Below are 26,429 nucleotides of genomic sequence, written 5' to 3'. Positions count from 1 at the left end.
CGTCGAAGGTAATTTGCAAAGTCTATAATATTCACTTACGTGTGCGTGTATAGGTTGTGTGACGTGGGAGATATGGAAGTACGGGAAACGGAAGTGAAAAAATTGATAATCCTATTATGGGAGTAATAGGGGAGGCAAAAGGTCGAGCGAGTGATGTGTAAATTTGCAAAACTCCATCTTGCGCTGGTGGCCACGTCTGCCAAGGAATTATTCAAGCTGGGCAAGGGTTAATTGCCGCCTTCATCAAACTACCTCTCTTCCTCTTTCGAACCAGCCCTAGACAACACCGTGACATCATCTTTCCGTATTTTCGATCCGCGTTTGCCGGAACAAGAAATGTGTATAAAATGTTATAAAATGTGTCGATTGTTTCGAACACGAGATATATATATATGATTCTTCCTATATAAGACAAGAGAAAAATAGGGAAAAATTGATATAAAAATCATTCCATCGTTTATTTGATTCGTGTAATTACTTTAGAGTACTCGTTGACTAAAAATGACCGGTTGGAGGATCACTTGGTGGTCCACGAGTTGAGAACCGGTGATGCAAAACCGATGAAAGAGCCGAGTGATCTCAATTTATGATAATTTATTTCTTTTTTCTTTTTTTCCTTGTTTAAGAGAGTTATTAATATTTTTAAGGGGACTGGGAAGATTCCCATAAGATGCCTCGTTACATGGTATTTTTCTCGGTTCGCAGAGGCAATTCACGCTTATCCTGCAAGCGAGAGACGAGGCGAGCACAGGCGTGATCGAGGAGGCAAGTTTCAGCGGCATTGTCCTGCCAGGACCCACGTGGCACACTCTCAATCATGAAGGGAGAAACGCTCATCTAGCTTATCGCGTTCGGGTCCAGTGCGCGGATCATTATTACAACGCGACCTGCACGAAGTTCTGCAGGCCGAGGAACGACATATTCGGCCATTACACCTGCGACGAGAACGGCGACAAGGTGTGCATACAGGGTTGGAAAGGCGCCGACTGTGAGATAGGTAGGTTAACCTTTAAAAATTTCATTCACCTTTTGTTATCTTTGCGTGATGGATAAAAAAACTTTTTGCCATTCCGTAAGAGAAACGTACGTGAAATTGTTTATCTATATTTGTTGGACGTTGAAAAAGTATATCGATACTGTGTATAAATATAAATTAGCCAGTGAGAGATATTTTCAATGTGTCCACAATGTGTGAGATTTTATATCGATCAAATATTCAGAATCGCAGTTTGGAACGTGTATTAAGAATTTAAAAGTTTGTGCTCTTAAATACACGTGTATTTCGTCTCGTAGAAAAAATTTTATTCGCGGAAATCACGGAGAATATCTCGTGCCACCTCTCCTCTGATTATGTTCTTCTAGTGGAAAATTAAAATTTCCAAATGGAAAATTGTGTCTGAATTTCACATCAAAGGAATATTTAATTAGGGAGAAAAGTGACACTCGAAATTTTTTCTCGAGATATCGTGACGTAAATTTTTTACCAAATTTTATAATTTTACCATTAGAAGAATACATAATCCGAAACAGGATGTGAAAATGTTGTTTTAGAATTATTCGTTCGTTTTATATTTATTTTTTAAACGTAGAACTTATGCTGCCGTATATAGAAAAATGTAATTCCTTTTTGCCCATAAGTTAGACAAGGAAAGTAAATAAATAGAAAATTTTAGTACCCGTGGCGCCATCTCGCGTTTGGACGCTGGAAGCTCCGACTTGCTACTAGCATAGCAGAATGTGCAAGGAGGTATTCGTGACGTCATCAAAGATAAGGATAGCAGCATTGCGCGAGAAGGACAGAGAATACGTGCCACTAATTTTGGTTATACGGCTCCTAATAACGGCTCCTAATAACGGTTCGCCACCTCTTCGAACCACGCTACATCGATAATTAATTAATAATTAATTTTCTATCGAAAATATTTACACTTTTAGGCTCGCATCTTGCGGTTGTAACCTAAAAAAAATTTCTCCCGTTAATTTTAACGTAGAATTCTTTTCAATTGATTATTTATTAACGATTAATCCGTCACGTCGTATCATCGACGCCATTATTATATGGCAATACGAATTTTCATCAATTCCTCCTTATTACAGGATCTATCTTTAAATATTAATACGCGATTCTGAAACGTATTTCTCTCCTACTTTCACGTGTACAATTTTTATTCGCAAGACGTTTGTTTTCTAATTCAATCGCGAATCCGATTGCGAAATAGATTCGTCGGCGACATTTTCACGATAATTCCTACCTTATATAACAAAATCTCGAAGAAACATAAAAGAATCTCGAATCGTAGTGGTGGAACGAAGGAGCGAGGAATTGGAAAATGGTTCGAAATGATCGAAACTGATATTTTAACTACCCCTATAAATTCATCATTAAATCATCCTCGTCACCGGAAGCATTAAGAAAACCGAGACAAAGAACGCGTTCGGCTTAATCGAGCGGAACGATACACGAACGAGCAAACGGAGGAGGGGATAAGGATGTAAACGAAAAGAAACGCGTTACGATATATCCATAAAAATTAGTAGTCACGGCAAAAAGCGTGAAACGGCGTGGTAACACGCTTTTGTCGTCGACGAGATCTCGTTACGTATGCAACGAAGCGTCGCGCAAGGCCTTTTGCCAGGATATCGCCGGTTAAACGATTCCACCGTGTTTTCTTTTTTCGCTTGCACCCCTCCCCTGCCTCCGCCGGCCGAGGGAATAATTAATCGATCCTCGAAGCGTGAAATCTCGCGTCGCAAGCAAGCCGCGCGATCCGCTTTTCTCACGAACCGCTGACTCCTCCTCGTTTAATGAGCCGATCGATCGATCGATCGACTCGAATTTTCAACGGTGATACGTTCTCGATACCTCTCGTTTTTTCTTTCTCTCTCTCTCTCTCTCTCTCTCCCGAGAAAAAGGGATATTCAGGAGGATGGAGGCAAGGGATGATTCGAGATCGATGGACGGGAAATTTTGTTTTACGTTTAAATTGAACGAATTTTTCTTCCGCCAATCGTGTTTTCGATCGAGAAAAATAATCAATTATACGTTGTACGAGGAAAACAAAGTGTGCCTGATACACGGTTATAAATCTTGGCAGACAAGATAGGATCGACGTGTAATTTGAATTTTCCAATGTCAGGCTGCAAAAAATCGCAGATGAGAAGGGGAAATGTTCGTTCTGTTGCATAAAATTTATATTGTAGATACTTGTTGCATCCTAAAATAATGAACAAGTCTTTCTCAGTTTTGTTCGTCAAAGATTTCTCTAAATCTTTCGAGATTTAGAGATTTGAAAAGAAAAAATGAATCTGTCTAAAATCTAGAAATCTTGTAGAAACGCTACAAGATTTTACTTCAAAAAAAATGAGTCGAGCTAGATAGCCTTTCCCTTCCAAATTTTCTTCCACTCGAAATGCGAGATTTTGGAAATTAGAAAGAGGAGAGATGAAAATTGTAGTTTAGAAATTTGTCAAGAAAGTTTGTTTCAACGAATCGTAAGAGCAATGATTGGAAGAGGAAAACTCGTTCCACGTGTTTCGTTCTCTTGTCGGACGGAAACCGCGAGTCTCGCGCACGTCTGATTGGCAAATACGCAAACACAGTGAAACACACGAATTATCTCGAAGCGTGCCTCAATTGGCGGACGTTAGACGCATGTCGTACGATCGTGCATAAAGGTAGCGAGCAGCATCACGCCAGATCCCCTCGCACAATGCTGGCCGGATTAATACGTCAGCTCTTTCTTCGCTGCTTAATCGTTACTTCCGTCTCCCCGTGTGTGCCGACCCGTGCTGCGTCTTATCCCTCCCTCTAGAACATTTTCTTTTTTTTTTAAGGGATCCTCTAACCTTAAATCATCCCAAATCTGAAGAGATTACCTTTGCCGAGGAGAAAGTAGGGTTCTTTAACGATTGGTTAAACGATATTTCACGTTGTGTTGAGTCGATATAACCGAAATCACAACATTATCTATACATATATTTTACACCGCGTATATGATTCTATAATTTAGTGTAGGAATTTTTTGAATTTTAGAAAAATAATAGTAAATGTCTGAAGTGTATTAAATTTAAGAAATTAATTAATTTGTATATATTTTGGGATTTGAGATGTGAACGAGCTTTCTGCATTGTGCTGCATTTAATATTGCGTATGTTGTAATTAATCAATATGTATAAACAATTTTACAAAGTTATAAATTTTAAACAGAATATAATTTTGTTCTCTCTGTGAGAAAAATTGAATCGTGAGAACTCACGTTCATGCATGATAAATAAATAACACAGATCAAAGATTAATTGCAAAATAGGGATATAAAAAATTATTTATCAAGATTTTTTTTTATTAAATATCGATTATCGTTGAATAGAGAATTATTATAAAAACTTATTTAATAGTTATCGTATAAAATATATAGCATTAAACGTGTTTACTTACAAATCGTTCTTCCATTTCGTATGCAAATATCTCGCTCGATCGTTGGTTAATTATCGTTTAAACGTGATCAAGATATCAACATAGGCCTGGTTTAAATTTCGAAAGAATATTAAATTGTGCTGGAATAGTTGAAAACTGGCCAGAGAAAGTAGGACGAGCAAACTATTAGACTTTTCTGCGGTGATAGTAATTAGCAAGCACGGTTGATATCGTGTGAACACTATGTTTCTCGAATTGTTTCGAGGGTATAATAATAATAAGAAATGTGACGAAACGCGCGTCGAATTTAAATCCCTCAAATTGGTCCCGGTTTAAGTTCACTTGGAAAATAGTGGCCGCCATCACTCGAGGACGCAGCCAGTTTCCCTTGACACTGTGAACTTTAAGATTTTCTTCGTTTCGCCTCGCGTTTAATATCTTCTCCTTATCGACAATACCATCGGTATTCGATATTCATCAACTCTAGCGAATAAAATACACGCGTTAATATTTTTCAGGATGACTTGTACAGGATGTTCGAAAAATACGAAGCTGAGCAATGAGTTCATTTCGATATTTTCCTTTGCAAAAACTTTCATTTTTCTTTGTTATTGAATTGTTAAGAAGAAACGTTTCGATCGATCACGGAGCATATATATAGCGAAGCGACGGTAGTGTTGGATATGTACCGGCATCGAGCACGAACAAGCAAAATGTGTCGAAGAAAATTACATAACAAATATTTTGTCGTATAAATAACATTATCAATTTCAAAAATTATAGCTCACTCGTTCATCTATAAATCCAAACTTCTGAAACGGAGGATACGTTGAAATTATATTAGCAAAGAAAATATAAAAAAGATTCCAAAAAGACATCACCTTCCTCTCCTATCTTCTCCTATCCTCTTCTATATACGGACAATAAATATTCACACGGAGAATGTATTCAAAGAAACGAACCGGGTCGCATCCCCCTTGACAACGAATTATTCCGGCGGTTTAACGATGCAGCAGGATCATATTATCGGTATCACAATTAGACACGTTCCACTTTCGTCGAACGTAGGGGGGAAAAAAGGAAAGGACAAACGATCCCAATTAGGGACTATCGGTGGAAATCGTGTACTCGTGAGACGACGAGACCGGTCGGTCGGTTACGAGAGATGAGAAGAAAGGGTGAGAGAGAGAGAGAGAGAGGAGAGGAGGAGAGGAGAGAACTGGCTCCAGCATTTTTGTCGCGCTGTGAAAGGTCAATACGAGAATTTCACTCGTGCATCGTCTTCACACGAGTTCTATGCACCGACCGCATCATGCAACACGCCGTTCCTCCTCCGAGAGTACAACGTAGTATTTCTAAACTCATAGCGAGAACGTTCGTTTGCATTTGACCCCTTTTCACCGTAGAGATCGTAAAATCGTTCGAGATGCTCTTTTACTCTTCCAGGATTGGAAGGATTGGAAAAGGAAGTCGGCCGCATTTCAAATAACACGGTATCAAGATCGCGTGAAATTAAAATCACGATCTAATAAATTCTTTCGATCTGTGTTAACCATTATTTTGGAAGGGCTTTGGCGTAATCTATTCTTATTACTATTTTTTATTATTATTATACGTTACGTCCACGGAAAAAATTCGAGAGAAATTGGAAAGAGATTTATTTGTACGGATGTAGAGAGGGCTAAAAAAAAAATCGATATCCGAAAAAAAGTATGTATAAGTTTGATGAATGATAAATTTATTGGTAATGGCGCTTGAGATAAACGTTAGCCATTCTACGGAAGGATCTGTCGGCGCTGGTGGCAAAGGTAAAATCGGTTGGGATCGTGAAAGTCGTGAACCTTCACCTGTAATCCGATTCTTCTCGCATCTGTTCCGTTCACCAGATCGGGAGATTTATAAGAAAATAAAAGAAACGGCGGTTGTACGAAGATGAATCGCGCAGGTTAATTCGCCTACTGGCGGCGGATTAACAAAAAAAATTCCATAGACGTGTAACTGTAGATGTTCCTGGCTAGATTTATAGATCCTGAACAACGAAAGAACGGTACTGTACGAGAAGTGTTGTTAATGTGTCGGGGGTTCCTACACGCGAAACGTAAGTACCTCGTGAGATTTGCCGCGGTGAAACCTCTGTTAATTGCTTTTCGCACGACCGGCACGCCGAAATTCGACAAGAAATTTCACAATTCTTAATTAACACGTAACCGTTCAACGGAGAAATCCGGTCACTAAAGTCTATTCTTAGACGATACATTTAAAAAGTGAAACATCTTTTAGAACTTGAGATTTTTTCAGAGTTATAAATTGAAAGAAAAAGTTACGTAGTTTTCCAAGAAACCGATAATTTCAAATACAATATACCGATTCTTCTATCGATCAAATCATGACGAACTTTCAACAATAAAGTACAACAAACGTATTTAAATTTGTTTCTCGTTCGTATCGACCGAGCAAGAAATCTTGTAAGCGGGTTGCCTACTCACAGGCAACGAAAACTTCGCGTTTTTAACAACACATTATCAACGATTAAAATTTACCGTTCGCAATAACCACTCGTACTTTTCGCAATCGATTATGAAAGCCCACTTTCCAATAAAGTTCATTAGATCATCGTCAACGAGAATCGTTCGCCCCAAGACAAAACCAAGTTATTCGTCACACGTTTCACTCGATTATCGACCCCAAGACAATCCGGATAATCCAAAACGAAGCGAGAATCGTCGGTCGCACGAGAGTGCGGTTCTGTTCTCCGCGCCCACGCGCACCTGTTGCTTCGTCGATCAGGAAACAGAGGGTTGAGGGATGGTGAATTCACGAGTGATTCATCTAACCACCGTTGATCGAGCAGACCTTGCTTCTCTCTTCCGATTTCCGCGAGCGTAATTGCGAGGGAAATCCTCGCGTTCCCATCTTCCACGCAATAATTGGAAATCAGCCGATTCCTCGATCAATCGTGGAATGTGGATGGAAGAAAACGAGTGGATCGATCATTATTACCGGATGGATTCGACGAACATCACGCCGCAGTCTCATAAATATCCGTAAAACGTATTGGTCGTCCACGCGAGAACGAGAAAGCTCGGCCATTAATCATTAAAGAATCCACAAGGATGCAAGGGGTCGAGAGTCCTTCGAGAGTTTACTCCTGTCTTGTGTGGAGATGCATATTGCATATGTTAAAATATGCAATTACGCGTCGGTGATCGTCGGTGTACACTGTGCGGTTAACGTTGAAAAATAGTTGATGTGGAATAGAAGCGTAGAAGTGATCCATAGATTTAAACGGACATCCGATTGACAGAGTTTACCGATCGAGACGATGTGAAAAAGTGTTTCGAGTAGGTTCGATTCTTGTATGAATCGTTCAATATGCTATTAATTTAATTGTGTATATCTGACGTTTCAATGAATCTTATTAATAATCTTATACCGGTTTATCAATGACGTTGGCAATAAAGTAATTAATACCGATACGAATCGCTGTCCAAAGTATTCTAAAGAATCTATTCCTCATCCGATGATTTTTCCAAACCTTAATCGACTATATCGAAACGAGCTGAGATTGTATATTCTATATTCCGTAGAATGTATATACCTACGTAGAATCTACGTGGTGTAACACGCGATTCCTTCGGTTCTTTGGGGCCACAGTGTGTAACGGTAAAGAGACGGCTAAAAGTCGCAGGCCTCCCCTACACATGTACGTGTACGTGTATGTATGTGCATGCACGCGTGTGTCGCCGCGGCGTGAGTTTTCGTTTCACGGTCAAAAGGATAATCCTTCTCTCTGTCACTTCTCATCCGTCTTTCTGTCCCACCGGCTAATTGAGTTGCTCCGGACCGCGGCCACGGATCTCTGTCACGTTTCATTTTCTCCCGTCTCACCGTTTCACCGTCACAATCGACCACGAAACTGTCGTTTCCAGGGATACGATACGTGTATACATATATATATATACACACCTTTTCTCTCCATTTCGACCATGGACGAAATTGGATTTCGTCATCCTTAGCCACCTGTGTAAGAAGAAGGCGAACTTGCGTTACCTGTTAACCCGCTTCTCCTCCTCCTTCTCTTCCTCCGTATATTCTCTATTTTTCTCACTTTGTCATACACGAAGGATACGCCAATGGTTTCCCCGAGACGAGACGAGATATATGAAACGTCGTTGATCGTATAATCCGTCGGGTGAACGTGGAAAATAATCCGACACTTATGCTTTCGTGGCCGTGGGCGGATTAATCGTTTGTGTTTTAACTTCCATTCACGGAGGCCTTTTGTGCCGCGTTACGGAGCGCCACGTTTATTGTTCGCCCCGGCGAGATTATTCCTTTGGAAAGTCGCTTGAATTATGGCCGATGGTGGCTCTTCTTCTTTCTACGTTATTGGGGAGACCCGGTATATATATATATATACACACGGTGGAAAGAACGAGCGAATGGGAAAATGGTCCGCAACCGTTGGTGGTGGTTGCGGTTCGCGGATTGTAACTGGAAGATACGCGATCTTTATTGTAAGCGGGCCTGCGAACGAATAGGGAAAGGGAGGAATACGAGTTTTGTACGTACGTGAAACGTCGGATATAAAAGAAGATAGATTAATTACCTGCAGTCGGTACAGTGGTTTAAAAGGTGTTTAATTTTATACGTCTTATCTAAGTGGTTTCGGTTATTCCGGTAAGAGGTTGTTAAAGGATAAAATAGTCTAAACAATTTATAACGTCTCGCTTTTTATGTCTTTCTAACATTAAAAGCCGGAATTGAAAATCGTCGTTTATTCTGTTCATGTCTGATCATGACGTGGCGCCGTCAACATTTTTTAACGAAAATGTAATTAGCTACGACGAACTTTATTCCGTGACTCAACGTTTACACTCGTATTAACGTAATTCTTTTTTTTTTTTTTTGTCAACCTCATGAACCTCCTCGGTTCTCGGTTCTATATGAAAATTTGATATATTGTTGGGAAAAATAATTAATATTAAGTAAAAAAAAATTCTTGTAATTCCGTATGTATCATTTATCTGAATATACAGTTATAAAATATTAATTGAAATAAAATATTAGTTAAAAAATATTAAAATATACATTTTATTTTATTTTAAACAACAAAAACGTAAAATTTTTCATTATATGTAACAAAATAATTTAAAGTAGAAAGCAATATTGCAATCAAACTGTAAGAATAATTTCTGATCTTTCTTCGATAATTTATCTTTATATATATTTTCTTGTATTATTTTCTCAAATAAGAGTTTCACTAATACGCTCGTTTTTCAAATATTAGCGTTATACTACAGACAATAGCGTAATTTTCAATTACCTTATCGTTGCTTGTGCAAATAATCCTTCCTAACTGACAGGCACGATTAATCTGTTTCAGCGGTGTGCAAGGAGGGTTGCCATCCCGTTCACGGTCACTGCAACGTGAGCGGCGAATGCAAATGTCGACACGGTTGGCGCGGTGAACTCTGCGACCAGTGCACCCCCTACCCTGGCTGCAAGCACGGATATTGCAACGGTTCCAGTTGGCAGTGTATCTGCGACACGAATTGGGGCGGCATCCTCTGCGACCAGGACCTCAATTATTGCGGCACTCACGAACCCTGTCAAAACGGTGGGACGTGCGAGAACACGGCGCCAGACCAGTACAAATGCACCTGTCCCGAGGGATTCTCGGGACCGACCTGCGAGAAGGTGGACAACCCCTGCGCCTCCAACCCTTGCGCCAACGGAGCGACCTGCAGGGAACTCGGTGAGAGCGCGCATTGCGAGTGCGCCCCTGGATTCTCGGGCCCTTACTGCGCGACGGATATAGACGAGTGCGCCTCCCAACCTTGCCAAAATGGCGGCACTTGCGTCGACGGGAAGAACGAATTTGTGTGCAATTGTCCACCGGCCTGGCAGGGAGTGCTTTGCCAATTCGACGTGGATGAGTGCGCCCTGAAGGAATCCCCCTGCAAAAATTCGTTGACCTGTGTGAATCTTGCCGGTGATTACAAGTGAGGGAGCGAGAATTTGTTTTATTATTTGATCGCGATTTGAAAATTTAACATCGGTCGGATAGATAGATAGCTCTGAAGGAGGCTCTTTTTAATTAAAAAATCTCGGTCTCGTTTCAGGTGTCGCTGCAGGAGTGGTTTCACGGGGAAGAACTGCACGAAGAACATCAACGATTGCATCGGCCAATGCCAACACGGGGCATTGTGCATCGATCTGGTCGACGATTATCACTGCAGCTGCACCGCCGGCTATTCGGGCAAGGATTGCGACGTGGACATCGACGAGTGCGCCTCGAAACCGTGCCAGAACGGTGGCGAGTGCAGAGACCTGGTGAACGCGTACGAGTGCGTGTGTCCTGTCGGTTTCACCGGATACCAATGCGAGATCGACAAGGATCATTGCAGCCCGAACCCATGCAGAAATTCGGCGCCTTGTTTCAACACGCAGACGGATTACTACTGCCACTGTCCGGAGCAATGGCAAGGGAAGAATTGTTCCGAGCCAGCCTCCCATAATCCGCAATTCGGCATGATGGACGAGGAGTCCGGGTGCGGGAGTGAGGGAACACCATGCGGCGGCAGAGGCAGATGCAGCGGTGGCAGATGCATTTGTGACGCCGGGTATACAGGGATGCATTGTCACGAGAACATCAACGATTGCAGGGGTAATCCTTGTTTGAACGGTGGCACGTGTGTCGATTTGGTTAACTCGTTCCAGTGTATCTGTAGAGAGGGATGGACTGGAGATCTGTGCGATCAAGGTGAGCGATTCTTAATTTGTTTCGCCGTGTAGAAACGCGATGAAAAAATTATCACGGTCGATGAAAAGAGGAAATGATATCTCTAATGATTCTACGATGTCTCCTTTATTATAAAATTATTCCTTATCGTTCCTTCAGACGTGGACGAGTGTACGAATTCACCCTGCCGCAACAACGGCACCTGCGTGGACGGTGTCGCAGACTTCACCTGCATCTGCAGGGGTGGATGGAAGGGCAAAACTTGTACTCTTCGCGCCGGACACTGCGAACCAGGTACCTGTCGCCACGGTGGAACTTGCCAAGATCGCGGAGATGGATTCACTTGTCACTGTCCACCAGGTTGGGAGGGAGCAGCATGCCACATAGCATCTCCAGCGTGCGCGAGCAATCCTTGCGAGAACGGAGCCACCTGCGTGAACACTGCCGATGGGAATTACAGATGCGTCTGTCGCGAAGGTTTCGAGGGTCCGAATTGCCGTCGAGACGTCGACGATTGCCAGCCATTGCCTTGCTTGAACGGGGGTAAATGCGTGGACGGGATCAACTGGTTCAGATGCGAGTGCGCGCCAGGCTTCACCGGTCCAGATTGTCGTATAAACGTGAACGAATGCGCCAGCGACCCCTGCACCACTGGGTCCACGTGTGTGGACGGTATAGCGAGTTACACTTGCATCTGCCCGCCAGGAAGGACCGGGGTACGCTGCGAGATTCGTACAGCAGGTGGACCAGGATGCCCGGTAGCTAGCTGGGACGACGATTGCAACGTCTGCGAATGTCGTAACGGGAAGAACCAGTGCAGCAATATCTGGTGCGGTCCTGGGAACTGTCTGAACGGTACATCGTGTCTGGCTCACGAAGTGTGCGTGCCCAGTCCGAACGAAAGCTGTCTAGCTCCACCGTGTCCAGCATGGGGCGAATGTCGCCCCGTGGAGACTGGAAGAAGAGTAGGGCCGCCCGCTCTGCCCGCGCCGCCTTCCTGTTGGCCTGGACAAGCCACGCCGGGTCCGACCTGTTCCAGGCTCACCATCCTGTTAAGAAGAGACACTCTGGCCGCCAGTACATCGGTAGAAATCCTCTGTAGACGGCTGAGAAAACTGCTGTCCGATCCGAGAAGGCCACAGTCAATCGTTCTTCTGTGCGATCTTAAACCTGGTGATAACGATACTGTGGAAGTGACCATATTCTCGGAAGCAGCCGCAGATGCGGCCAGAGATCTAGGCGAAGCCCTTAGCAGACCCCTGGGCAGGCCACTCGCTCTGGCCTCCGTGCTCGAGGTCAAAGTGGAGACGGCCTTGCTCAGCGAACCGAGTTCCGTAAACTCGAGCAGCGCGGGAAGCTACGTGGCCGTCCTCGGTGGAGCTCTGGCGACCGTTTTGGTCTTGGCTTTGTTCGGTGGACTGTGGTATCTTCGAACGGTGAGGCAAAGATCCAGCCTGACCGCGACGACCAGCAGCGAGACATCGTTGCATCGACACCGCAGCGATTTGGACGAAAAATCGAACAATCTTCAAAACGAGGAGAATCTTAGGAGATACGCGAACCCTTTGAAAGAGCAGGATCAAGGAGAACCAAGAGTATCCGTGGTGAGACCTCTGTCCGGAACTTCGTTGGGTGCGCTGGGTGCAACCGAAGAGAGTTTGGAAATGGTCTCGGACGAGAGTAGACATCGGTTGCCACCACTTTACAAAGCTCCCAGCGCAGAAGCCAGGAACAATACCGCTAGTTTTACGTACGAGGAAGGGCCTCATAAACCGTACAGCAAACCTAGATTGCAGGAGCCGACGTATTCTCAGCAAGCGAGCAGCAGTCAGACATCGGGACCGCATCAAGTACTGACGGTACACGTGTAACGCGGACAGACTTGGATGTTTCGTGAAAAATTTCATTCGAAAAAAACACTTACGAGAAAGGGACACGAAAACGTGCTGAAACGGAATTATCGGACTCGCTGTACCAAGTGTTTTCGCAACGAACAGACTGAACAATTAATAATTCACGATTCGACGGATCGCTTACTTTAGAAAATGAAATTGCGAAAAATAATGCGCTGCCTTTTTTTACCCGCTAAAAATTAAGAAATCTCGAAAATATTTTACTTCAAATCTTTTTTCCTTCTGCGAATTGATACGAAAACAAGGGAGATATTAAAGAATGTAGAAAGATAGAGAAAGAAGAGAATCATTTTAACGTTATTTTATTAACGATATTGGTATTGATTTATAATCAAAAATCGATCGTTTCAACAAAATTGATTCATTAAACGAGAAAACATCATTCTCTACCTTTCTCTAATATGTCTCTCGCTAATAACGCAACGACAATAATTGACGGTCTACAATTATATATCGACAAGTTGCCGAGTTGTTTTATCGTATTGTACATATGTACATAGCCCGTACTTATTAATTTCGCTAAGCCTGTATCACTTCTAAATGCCGTCGTCCCTTACGGACAGCCTTAAGATCTGATCTATCGACGTTTTATTCAATCATAAACGTTACAATCATAAACATTCCCCTATGATCCGAAGCAGAGAACACGGGCCAAATGACGGCGTAACAGGCCACCGTAGATATTGTAGAGCTATAATAGCACGTAGGCGAATTAATCTGCGCGAAAGCAGGCTTCGGACGCTCCGTCGGGCGATATTATTGTGATACTCATAGAGCGAACGAGAGAGAAAGAATGCGAGAGAGAATATTATCGCGCGATAAGATTTATCAAGTCCCTCGTAGCACCCTCTTGGAAAAGTCGTGAATCACGATTAATAACGATAACAATATTAAGAAAAATTTTCAATTTGGTTTGCTAACTAGTTTGCAACGGTTTGCATCCGTTTGCCGTAGTAATCAGTAGAATTAACGCACGGTTCTATCATTGCGATCCGTGATTTAATTGCACAAAAATTAATTAATTATTCATGGGATATATCGTCGTATCCACGAGTCGATCTATAATGAAAAGGAAGTATTCTTTTTTATTTTTCCTGCGAAGAGGGTGAAGGGGGCGTGTAGGAATCGATAAGATGCGACACATGGCATAGCCATTCGCGTGATCGAAACGTTGTATGATGTAAATAAACTCTATTACATGGATACAGATAATTCCCCATCCCACTTTGGATTGTATTTTATCTTATTCCCTTTTTTCTTCCCTCTGTTAGATGTGCAATTTTATTATTTTTTTTTTTCCCCCCATTCCCCCTTTCTCTTAATTCCAAGCGTAAGGCAACGCGCAACGACGGGCACATGAAACGTGCGTATTACTAGATTTTAAACGAGAAAGAGACCGTATTGAGCGTATGATAACGGAAGAAATTTTTTATAACAGATAGTTTATTTTATAAAGAAATCTATATTATTATACAAAATATATAGAAGCGATGAAGAAAAAAAAATATATATATATTATATTATTTTATATTATATTATATTATTTTTTATATTTTATTGCCTTGTATTTTAATTGTTGAGAGATCATGGACAATAGTTACAATCGAAACTATACTGTACTGTACGATCGATCATAACGATCTCGTGAACAGTTTTTGTTCTGTTCTTCAATTCAACGAACTAATGTCCCTGGTCTCCTTTAGATAGCTAATCCACGCGTTGTGATCAATCCCATGTCAAATAATCGCGAAGAAAGCGTGAATGAGTGCGTGTAAATAAAATTAAGCTCCTTCCGGTCCCACAATTTCTTTTTTTCTGCCTAAGTTTACAAGTTACAACGACTACGACGACGATGATGACTATACAACGATAGCGACATGATGATGATGATGATGATGATGATGATGATGATGATGATGATAGTGGTGGTGATGATGGTGATGATGGTGATGATGATGATGATGATGATGACGTTGATAATGATGATGATGATGATGATGATGATGGTGATGGTGATGGTGATGATAATGATAATGATGATGATGATGATGATGGTGATGATGATGATGGTGATGATGATGATGATGATAATGATGATGATGATGATGATGATGATGGTGGTGGTGGTGGTGGTGATGGTGATGGTGATGATGATGATGATGATGGTGATGATGATGATGATCATGATCATGATCATGATGATGATGATGATGATGATGATCATGATCATCATCATGATGATGGTGGTGGTAGTGGTGATGATGATGATGATGAAGATGATGATGATGATGATGATGATGATGATGATGATGATGATGATGATGATGATGAAGAAATTTCAATAAAAAGTACAACCCTTGTGACACCGTTTCGTTTTTATTTCTGGTTTATTGCACCCGAACAGTAACAGGCCGAACGAATTCTCTCACGTGGTGAGAGCCCGAGTCGATGTCCGCGCAAGTTGCATTCAAATCACCGAGAACGCAGAATCGTAGGTAGACGTGCCTTCCGGGAGCAACTGGCATAGTCCAACGATGAGAAACAGAACGAGCAACGCTAGATTGAATACATTTTTATTTAAATGATAAACGGTGTCGAATAAAATAATGATAATAAATACGGAATTTTAACAATTATTTTATTTATTCATTTGCGTGCGCCAATCGCGAAGGTATCAAAATTTATTTAGAGAAATCATGATTGTAATAAAAATAATAAGATAAGAGCTAAAATTTATCATTAATTGTAAAATGGAAAGAGATATTTTGAATCCCTTAAATATTTGATTCTGTTTATTTATTATACAAAATTCTGGTATTTTATTTATATTTCATTCGTCAAAAAATTTCAAATTCATTCTTTTTGTATTTAATACAAATGCGATTTACAAAAAACTATATTACATACATTCGACAAATATAAAAAATAAATAATAATAATTAATAAAAATATCTTACGTGTCGATCATTATTTCTCGAATAATCCCGAATAATTCCAAAATTCATTCTAGAATTAATATATATAGCCGGCGAACGATGTCGACAGTCGACGGATCCGGATCTCGTCAACAAAACTGAGCACGGATTTAAATAGATCATTTTATCGAGTACAATACGATGTTCATTATCATCGAAAGTCTGAGATTAACAAAAGCCACGTGTGAAGGCAATTTTGTGAGAGAAGAGGATCGGGCGATCATCGAGGGTGATTTTGACCACGATACATGAGCTGCGTATACAACCGCATGATTGTTGAATGAACGACTTGCCGAAATTACAATACAATGGCCCAGAAGAGCCACTTGACGAATACCCGGTAAATGAGTCAGCCTAGCTGCTTGGCCGAATAAGGTCCGTGTGAACCACGGGCATCTAAGAGCACCTTCACGACGACAAATACGGGATATGCCTTGAGAAAGCGCAACAACATCAATTACTCTCTAATAACGTCAACGAGAGAAATGTGAGATGCGTTTAAACATTTTATGAATATGCTATTTCCGGGTATTTAAAAATAACTATATCATAGAATTGTTTGAACACGAACGAACATGTTTGATATCTGAAATGACACTTGACCAAGGAAAATGAATGTTGTTGCAAATGAAGAAAATAATTATTTTTTTTAATCTGAAAAAAAAATAGCATGAGATTATGACAAATTTCAGGATAAAATTAATTCTGGAAAAGGAATTTGATTTTTTTAGAAAATATTTATAATCAACTAGAATTATTCAATGGAATTCGATGTTATCGTTATGATAACTTCATATTATAAAAATATTAAATAAATTATTAGTAATAAATAAATTAAAAAAAATTAATTAAAAAGTTTAATTAATTAAGTGAAGATAAAAAAGATGGATCCTTTAAAAAAATCTGAAGTAATTTTATAATCTTTTTTTTTTTTCTTTCTTTTTTTTCAACTAATTTTTGAATTTCTCATTTATTATATGATATTTGCATTTTAGAATATAATTGAGCCCGAAGATATATCAAATTATTATTTAGACTATGAAGGATGGAATAAAAAAGAATGGGAATTTCTGGAAAATGAAGAAGAAGAGAAAGAAGAAATTAAAGAAGAACTGGATATTTTTGAAGATTTTTTAGTGGAATTTGAAGATATAGCCGAGGAAAAAATTGAAGAAGAAGAGCTACGAAAAGTGATTGGTGTAATATTATTTTGGTAAACCTAATTTAAAGAAAAAGAATATCATTTATGTGCATAAAAATATAAGAACGAGTATTTAATGTTAAATCTATAGATATAAAAAAAGAAAAAGATGTATCAGAAGAAACACTGATCACCTCAGAAGAAGAATCCATTGTTTCTGAAGAATTGTCTGTCGAAAGTTCCATTCATCCTTGTCTTAAAGACATAGATATCAGTGATTCCCGATTGAAATTGCAAAATCTCTATACAATGTTTCCAATCCCTGATGATCCTGGCTTGGTACCAGCGTTCTGGACCATTCAGGAACGTCGACCTTCTTACGCAGATGATGGTATAATGAAATTTTTCGATTTAGTTAAAACATTCTATATGAGACCTATACAAGCAATGGAAGATATGTTACGAACTAATAAAATCAATTTACAATATTACGGACTCGATTCCCGTATCATTAAACCCTTAAGTGAAGCTTTGATGAAAAATCCTACTGTGAATACTATCAATCTTACAGTAATTTGATTTAATTTTCAGAATTTAATTAATAGTACAAAAGAAAAAAAAAGAAAATATTCTTAAAATTTTTGTATTAAATAATTGTTTTACAGGGTAATTGGTTATCAGAGGATGCCTGTTATCATTTAAATGAACTGCTTTTGAAAAACAATATAATACACACTTTGTTATTATCAGGATGTAAAATCGGTGCAAATGGTGTTGCGAAATTATATGATGGAATTTTTACGAATGAAACACTGAAAAAATTAGATCTTTCCGATTGTAATTTACGTAAAGAAGGTATTGACTACCTTGTACAGGCAATTTGCAATAATGAAAGCATTGAAACTCTTTTATTGAATCACAATCATCTTGACGAATCGTGTTCAGATGCTTTGCAAAAATTAGTCAATTGTTCAAAAACAATAAAACATTTAGAATTATCTTGGAATTCCTTATACACAACAGAAACTTGGAAGAAATTTATTAGAGGATTCGAAGAAAATGAAACTTTACTTGATCTTGATTTATCTTGGAATGCTTTAGGAAAAGAATGTATTTCGTATTTGCGCCGATTATTATTACGATCTTTAATATTAAAAAAGTTGCATCTGAATGGTAACATAAAGATAAAAATCAAATATCTATTAAGATTTTTTTTAGTATTGATATTTCTTCATTCTTCATTTCTTATTAAAATATAACATAATGAACATTGATATTTAATAAATAATGAAATGCTTTCTTTATATTTCATACTGCCTTTATATTCAGGAAATCGTTTTACTAATGATGATGTAAGTGTCATCGCAAGAGCACTATCAAGGAATGCAACACTCGAGGAGCTATATATAGGTGACAATCCTTTCAAAGCTGATGGTGCATTTGCTCTCGTTAAAGCAATTACACCAGAGAAATCGTCAGAAAGTCAACTACGTATTTTAGATCTTACGAATATTTGGGCAAATAAAAACATAATACCAGAACTTGAAACAATTCAAAATAGTAAACCATGGGTCGACATTAGATTGGGAGGTATATTTAGTAATTATAAAATAGAAGGTCCAGATGTAAAAGCAATACTTTTAAAAAGAGCCAATTATGAAGCCATGAAACCAAAGAAAAAACGACGTCGTAAAAACTTTGGTCATTTTGTATTATCACTTTCTGATGATCTTATTTCGAAAGGTATATGAAAATGAAAACGATATAATACTTACTTTTATTAAATTAAAATTAAATTAAAATTAAAAAAAAAATTAATATTACAGGAAAGTTTTTAGAATTGGTGCAAAATTTCCAATTAAACTTATCTAAATCTTTATTAAATGAACTAATGATTGCATTTACTGGTATAAAAAATACCGTTGATCAAGGCTTATTAAAATCTGTTTATATGAAACAATATCCGAATACAAAACTTCCAACAGAAAAACCTAAAAAAATCAAAAGTAAAAAAAGAAAAATTAAAAAGAAAGAGATAAAAGAAACTAATGAGGAAGAGAATCTATGAAAAAGAATTTTGTAATTTATTTATAATACCTTAATTTTAATAATTTAAATAAAGTATAATTATATAATAACTCTGCTTTCTAATATATAAGAAATAAACATATTGTATTATAAAACATTATAATATTAGCAATGTAAGTTGTAAAATTTAATTTCTTTTTTGATATTAATCTATATAAAATATCCTAGCAGAAATATCATCAATAATCCAATTTATTCCTTCTACAAGATTTTCTCCTGTGATTGCTGAACATTTGTATATTTGCCAATGGTGAGTCTTAATAGTAGGTAATTCCAAAATTTCTGCAATGTCAGATGCAGACAATGCTCCAGGTAAATCCTGTTTATTTGCAAGTATTAATAAACTTGCACCTTCTAATCTCTCCTCTTGTAAGAGTTTATATAATTCTATTTTACAATCTTCCAATCTTCTTCTATCTGCACTATCAATTACCCATACAAGACCATCAGTAGATTCAAAATAATTTCTCCAATAAGAACGTAATGATTTTTGACCACCTACGTCCCATATATTTAATTTATACCCACGATGTTCTAAAGTTTTAATATTGAAACCAAGTGTTGGTGATATTGTGTCAATTGGTTCCCCATTAATTCTCTTTAAAACTGTTGTTTTGCCAGCATTATCCAAACCTCTATAAATATATAAAATATATGAAACAATCAAAATATACATAAAAGAAACAATAATTATATATTAATATATATATTATATCAAATCATAATTATTTTTATAAGATATAAAAAAATTATTTTTATAAGATTAAAATAAATAATATAGATATATATACATAAATGCATATAATAATATATATACAATTTTGTGAAAAAAATATACTAACTTAATACAATAACATATTCTTAACCTATAAATATTGAAAGATATATAAAAAGAAAGATACATACAACATTAAAATGCGCATTTCTTTTTCCTTTTGTTTTAATTTTTTAAGTACTGTTAACAAACCCATTATTAATTACAAAAATATCACTAATCACAATTTTATACACGCATTATCTATGTTCCAGAATGTGTAAATATAATTGTGCAACTACTCAATCTTAACCTCTATGTAAAACAATAAAATTGAATATAACATCAAATGAATGTCAAATGAATATAAAATATAAAATTAAATTTTAATTATTTAAAATAAATGAATTTAATATTAACAATAAATTAAATACTAAATAATAATAAATGATGAAAAAAATTGATAATAACTTATGTAAATAAATTGAAAATTACACAATATATTATATAAATATTAGGATAGAAATAATTCTGTAACTTTATTAACTACATCAGGATGACAAAATGTATTGATAATATTTTCAGATAAATGTGCAGAAGAGTAAATATTCTGTAAATTAATATGAGTTTTGGAAGAATCCTCTTTTAACATTTCAAAATATTCTTCAGAAAATCTTTCCCTTTTCATTTTCAAAAATTCTTCTAATTCTGTTATTTTAAGCTCATAAGGTAATTTTACATAAACTGGATACTCTATTGCTAAATCTTTGGCAGTCCATGTACTATGTTTTATTTTTTTATTGGGTGATTCTATATTTTCTATATGTTTACATTCTTCAATAGCAATATTGAGCTGTTAAAATAAATTAATTTTAATTTTTAATATTTATATAACTAAAAACATCAATATAATTTAACATTACTGTTAATAAATATTTATTATACATTACCAAATTTATACTATCTATTTCATCAATTTCAGGTATATTATAGATATCTTTTCCAATTTTAGCTATTATTAATTTAACAATAGCTTCTTTAACTCTTGATATATTATCTGTTAATACTGGTAACCACATATTAACACTAATACTAAAATCCAATGATTCAACGTAATGCCACCAACCAGGAGGCACAAATAATATATCTCCTGGTTCTAAAGTTACTAATTTTGCTGTGTCTTTTATTTTTAATATATTAATTTCATCTTCCTTAGTAGGACAGAAAAAATTATATTTACTATATATTGTAGATTCTTCATAAGGAATCCTTGTTGGTTGAAGAAAGTTAGTTGAATTTGGAGGAAACAATAACCATTGTTTCCTAAAAAAAAAAATATATCATTAAACAATCTTATTTTTGTATTATTTTTCTTTTTATTTTTCATTTTTTGTTTTTATTTTTCTTTTTATTTATAAAACTAACCTTCCATGTATTTGAGCTACTAAATTACACCCATAAGAATCCTGATGACAATTTGTATGAGCTCCTTTGCTTCCAATCCAAATAGTAGAATCATCACCAGTTTTATCAATATCAAATCTTTTCCAATTTACTGAATTTAATATTTCTGGCTTATTTTTGAACCATTCTTGCATATATTTATAATCAAAATAATACCATTTTTTATGATTTTCATGGAGATTCATATTTTGAATAAATTCTAATAGTGTCATTAAAACTGTCGGACAATTTACTTCCCATTGTGGATTCTGAAACATATGAAATTTTTAAATTTATTATAAATTTATTATTATAATAATATAAATTATAAATATTATAATAATAATAAATATAAATATAAAATAATATATAAAAAAAAAGATAAATAAGATAGCAATAACAATTTACCGTAGATCTAGCATTATAACCAACTCGAAATGGTAATTTAATGTCTCCGAATTTTTCAGCAAGTTCCGATAAATTCCATTCAAATAATTTCCAACAGTAATCATTTTTTGCATTTTGTAAGAGTCGTTGAAATATCACTGGCTCTTTAATTTCCATAATAGCTTGATATAAAACTTTATCTGACGGTGAATTCAATGTTTCCATTGTTAGAAGTTATTTATTCTTTTCAAATATAATTTGATCAGGTTATATTATTATATAAATTATATAAATTATATAGTTTTAAAAAATAAATTCAATTTTATTTAATTTTATATATTCAATTTTATAAAAAACAGATAGATTATTAAATTATTTATTTTTTGTTTTTTTTTTTAATATAGCAATATAAAAACATATATATTTCAATAATGATATCAAAATAATCTTTAATTTAATAATTTCAAGTTGTATACATCGAGTACAATTTAAGTAATGTATACACAAAAAGTATAATAGTATTCCTAACCTAACCTGAAACAACTTCATATATATAATTAGCATATAGTTTAATATTGATTCCTATGCAATGTGCTTTTTAATTGTATAATTGAATTCAATAAAGAAATAAATATGTTAAAGTATACACAATTATGTAAAAATTATTTAAAGTCACGATTAATACTTTTTTCGAATCAGAATAATGTATTAATGCAACAAAGTCGGGTAATATTTAGTATTAATTTGCAACAAATTAGCATAATATTAAATATATATTGAAATAGATAATTATTATTTCTTATTTTAGAATACATTTATTTTAAAAAGAAAATATCCAGTGCCTCTTTATAAAAAATATGAAACACGTGCAAAGCTAAAACATAAACATTTTATTTATGAGCTCGTAGAAGATACAAATATTAAACCACAAAAAAAAATTGACATTGTCTTGTTAGAAAATGTAAAAAAGATTGGTGAAAAAGGTGAGAAAGTCTCAGTATCTTCTCAAAAGGCTTATGAAACTTTAATACTACCCAAATTAGCTGTATATGCAACACCTGAAAATCTAGAAAAATATTTAATTGAAGACCAAGATGAAAAGAAGAAATTATCTATGTATAGTTCTCAATTTGTTGAAAGAACAATGAATGTATTGTCTGTGTGCTATTTATCATTATCAATGTCCATGGATATTCCATGGATTATAGAAAAATGGCATGTGAGAGTATCATTTCGAAAATTAGGATATATTGTACCTGAAGATGCTATAATTCTTCCAGATAAGACTATATCTGGACCAAATCTATCTATTGAAAATAAAGAATTTTATATTATTATTAAAATCAATAATCATGAAGAAGTTAAAGTTAGATGTAAAATACATCATTATACTTCAGATCCAAAGAAGCAAATTAAGTATGATGTACCATTTTATCAATTAAAAAACATAGCAATTTTCCCAGAAGATCAATCAATATTAAATTCCCTTCCAAAACATCGTTTAGCTAATTTTGAAACTAATGATGTAAATAAATGAGTAATAAATAATTGTATTATTTATTATTATTATAAAAGTATCATAATCAATAAAATTTTATTTTTTTGAAAATCCAAAAAAATTTTAATATTATTTTATAAATTTAATAATATTGAAATACATATAAAATAACTTTATATTCTATGATGTAATGTATAATAAATTCTAATAATATAATGAAAAAATAAATTATAATTAACAATATATAATTTCATAACTATTTTCACAGATATATGAATTCTTACATATATCAATTTTTATGAATATAAAAATGAATATAAAATTTAAAGAAAATGATTTTGAATAATTATTATTTTGTTTACGTTTTTCTAAATATTTTATATATCACATTCATATATAACATCATTCATAATATAATCTTTTTTTAAAACTATACTTATTTTTATAAAAGAAGAAATACATATAAATATATAAAATTAATAATTTACTTATGCAACACTGAATAGTGATTTGCTTTTTATTTAATTAATTAACCTATCTTTTTACTAATTCAATTATTACGAATAAAATGTTATTATTCTAATATTTAAAAATGGAAGATAGATATTTTGCATGGGACGAAATTTCTGATGGATTAATTTTAATAAGGTAATAAATTTTCTAACAATTAAAATATATATTCATATAAATTACATTTGTACAAATTTTAATTTATTTATCAACGAAATATGACAAATATTTGTTGCAATTATAATTTCTTTTTGTATTTAAATATACAAGTACACAAAAGACCGAAGATGAACACGTTAAAAAAATTAAACAAAAATCTGATCCTGTTTATCAATCAAAGGTGTATTGTCCACATGCATACTTAATTTTAAATTTTCAAGAAACCTTAAGTCAACGTGAAAAGGTAAATATCAGAAAATAGATGATACATTTATATTTTTAATTTTTATATTTTTCAAATATATATTTCAGTTACGATTTAGAAGATATTATTTAAGAAAAGTATCTCCAAGTGAACCAGATGTTATTATTTTACAAGATATAAAAGATCTTGTAATGTTTTTATTGATCAGTCCTATAAGTCCTCAGTTTATAAATTTTTTCCATTTACCAATTGTTGATCGTTTTTTAAGAGCTGCAATACTTTATTTTCAATATTATGTGATAACATGGGAAGAATTAATGAAGGAACGTGCAGCTACTATGAAAAAAGCACCAAATCCTTTGGCTCAGGGTTATAGATTTAGATATGCAGAAGAAATGCAAAATCTTCGTTGTGTTTTAGGTAGAGAATATGCTGATTTAATAATAGGATGTCAAGATGTTATTCAATATCATCATATGACAGGTGGAAAAAAAGGAACATCTTTGACACAATCACAAGGAGAAAAAGATTTACGAATATTTGAAGTACTAATTTGTATGACACATCGTATTGTCTGGATAGCTTTAGAACGCAAATATTTTAGTTTAATTGGTAAATAAAAACTATAATAAAATAATATTTTAAAACATATAAAGAATAAAATAATAATAAGATAAAGATTAAAATATTTATTTTAGAAATAGAATTGCATAGATTATTTAGAACAGAAACATATAATATAGCAGAAAGACGAAGTATAAGCCATACTATTCAGGATATGTTATATGATGATATTATAATATTGCAAGGTCATAAAATACAAGAAAAAAGGAAATTATTAAGAAATTCTCCTTTAATACAAGAATTAATATATTCGGATTATGATTATCGTCTTCTATCTTTGGGTATTATCTTTTCCTATATATTTTTTTCTTAAAAAAAAAAAAGAGAAATGATACAATATAATTTACAGGAATAGAAGAAAATTATGATGATGAACGTATTCTTTATTTAAAATATGCTCTTGTTATTGAAGAAGATAAATTACGTGAATTGGGAATAAAAGTAGGAATTTTAGGAGAAAACAGAGCAAATTATGATATTACTCTAATGCCTTTAGAAGAAAAAGATGAAGAACAAGACAAAATTCAATTATCTGAAAGAAAAAAATATGAAAAAAGTATTAAAGATACAGTGCAAGATATAGTAAGTTTTTACAAAACTGTAATTTGTTTATGAATATTTTTTTATTAAAAATTAAATTATATTTTTAATATTATAGGAAATACCGATAAAAATTCGAAGACTTCCATTATTTCAAACTAAACCTGATCTGACACGAGATTTTTCGATGAAAACTATAGATATATCACCAAAAGGCTATAAAATTGCTCGAGAAAGAGCAAGAAAGAATTGGTTGATGAGAGAATTAAAACGTCAGAAACATACTGAATACGATACATATTCAGTATCAACACTATTAGAATGATTACTTAAAAACAAATTAAAAATTATAAGTATAAATATCTAAATCAATATCAATATTTTTTTTTACGTTTCATATTTATTTGTTAAATCTTAAAAAGAAGTTTTTACTAACAAAATCTTTTTATGAAATGTTTTTAATCCAAATATAATATAATTTGTATTATTATAATTTAGATTACTTTTAATTATATTAAAATTTTTTAAAAAAATTTGAAATTTTTTTTTAAATATCAGTTATTAAAATATATTCTTTAAAAGAATATTTATGCAAACTTAAATTAAAAATATATTATTTTATCAATAAATTAAAAATTTTAATATTATAATATAATATGTTTATATATGACAAATAATAAAAATAATTGATATATTCTATCAATTATCGAATATAAAACTATTCACATTGCTATGATAAACTATATATCTATATATAAGTATATATCATTGATATTATTTACAATAATATCACATGAATAGATATAAATTTCAGTTTTTATTAGTTTTATAATTAAATAAATAAAATTTATAAATTTATTATTTGTAACAAATATATACTTATTTACAAGAAAATTATTATAAATTATTACATATCATGATATGCAAGAGATAATTAAAATAAATATTTCATATGATAAATAAGAAATAATAACAAAATACTATTCTTAAATGTTTTTCAAAATAAAATAAAATAAAATAAATAGAACACAAA

General features: G+C 34.4%; 6 protein-coding genes across 8 annotated transcripts in view; 4 read left to right on the top strand and 2 right to left on the bottom strand.

Moving 5' to 3' along the window:
• LOC107997670 (protein jagged-1) overlaps positions 1-14,629 on the top strand; it is a 99,682-nt gene extending 85,053 nt beyond the window's left edge. Inside the window, exons 4-8 of one of the 2 annotated variants that reach the window (XM_017056428.3) lie at positions 706-997; positions 9,801-10,419; positions 10,540-11,180; positions 11,319-11,453; positions 11,520-14,629. In XM_017056428.3, the coding sequence (XP_016911917.1) occupies positions 706-997; positions 9,801-10,419; positions 10,540-11,180; positions 11,319-11,453; positions 11,520-13,030 (3,198 nt within the window). In that variant the 3' untranslated portion in view covers positions 13,031-14,629. Of the gene's footprint in view, positions 1-705; positions 998-9,800; positions 10,420-10,539; positions 11,181-11,318 lie in introns of both variants that reach the window. The other variant, XM_017056427.3, reaches the window with a different exon arrangement.
• A 2,746-nt stretch (positions 14,630-17,375) lies between these two features.
• LOC114577513 (protein NLRC3-like) lies at positions 17,376-19,266 on the top strand. The gene is made up of 4 exons (XM_028666604.2): positions 17,376-17,758; positions 17,854-18,361; positions 18,518-18,931; positions 19,015-19,266. The coding sequence occupies exons 1-4, from the start codon at positions 17,498-17,500 to the stop codon at positions 19,254-19,256; spliced, it is 1,425 nt and encodes a 474-aa protein (XP_028522405.1). The 5' UTR covers positions 17,376-17,497; the 3' UTR covers positions 19,257-19,266.
• LOC107997676 (ADP-ribosylation factor-like protein 2) lies at positions 19,040-20,325 on the bottom strand. 2 transcript variants are annotated; one of them, XR_009829690.1, is made up of 3 exons: positions 20,183-20,325; positions 19,286-19,911; positions 19,040-19,179 (listed from the first exon to the last, which is right to left on the bottom strand). XR_009829690.1 is itself a non-coding variant. In XM_062074839.1 (2 exons), exons 1-2 carry the CDS (start codon positions 20,245-20,247, stop codon positions 19,422-19,424), a joined length of 555 nt encoding a protein of 184 aa, XP_061930823.1. In that variant the 5' UTR covers positions 20,248-20,325; the 3' UTR covers positions 19,252-19,421. The 2 variants fall into 2 exon arrangements, 1 of the variants encoding a protein (XP_061930823.1); XM_062074839.1 differs by lacking the exon at positions 19,040-19,179 and having other exon boundaries at positions 19,252-19,911.
• LOC107997570 (HSPB1-associated protein 1) lies at positions 19,252-22,085 on the bottom strand. Its single transcript, XM_062074832.1, has 4 exons — positions 21,882-22,085; positions 21,456-21,742; positions 20,981-21,353; positions 19,252-20,883 (listed from the first exon to the last, which is right to left on the bottom strand). The coding sequence occupies exons 1-4, from the start codon at positions 22,083-22,085 to the stop codon at positions 20,545-20,547; spliced, it is 1,203 nt and encodes a 400-aa protein (XP_061930816.1). The 3' UTR covers positions 19,252-20,544.
• A 367-nt stretch (positions 22,086-22,452) lies between these two features.
• Positions 22,453-23,479, top strand: LOC107997675 (large ribosomal subunit protein bL9m). The gene is made up of 2 exons (XM_017056436.3): positions 22,453-22,586; positions 22,669-23,479. The coding sequence occupies exons 1-2, from the start codon at positions 22,494-22,496 to the stop codon at positions 23,395-23,397; spliced, it is 822 nt and encodes a 273-aa protein (XP_016911925.1). The 5' UTR covers positions 22,453-22,493; the 3' UTR covers positions 23,398-23,479.
• Positions 23,480-23,865: 386 nt separating this feature from the next.
• LOC107997591 (uncharacterized) lies at positions 23,866-26,429 on the top strand. Its single transcript, XM_017056289.3, has 6 exons — positions 23,866-24,006; positions 24,139-24,271; positions 24,340-24,844; positions 24,931-25,137; positions 25,206-25,438; positions 25,515-26,429. The coding sequence occupies exons 1-6, from the start codon at positions 23,951-23,953 to the stop codon at positions 25,719-25,721; spliced, it is 1,341 nt and encodes a 446-aa protein (XP_016911778.1). The 5' UTR covers positions 23,866-23,950; the 3' UTR covers positions 25,722-26,429.

This window comes from Apis cerana, linkage group LG5 (genome assembly GCF_029169275.1).
Source record: "Apis cerana isolate GH-2021 linkage group LG5, AcerK_1.0, whole genome shotgun sequence".
Classification (NCBI taxonomy): domain Eukaryota; kingdom Metazoa; phylum Arthropoda; class Insecta; order Hymenoptera; family Apidae; genus Apis; species Apis cerana.
Note: the sequence above shows the minus strand (reverse complement) of the source record. Positions and strands in the feature narration are given on the sequence as shown.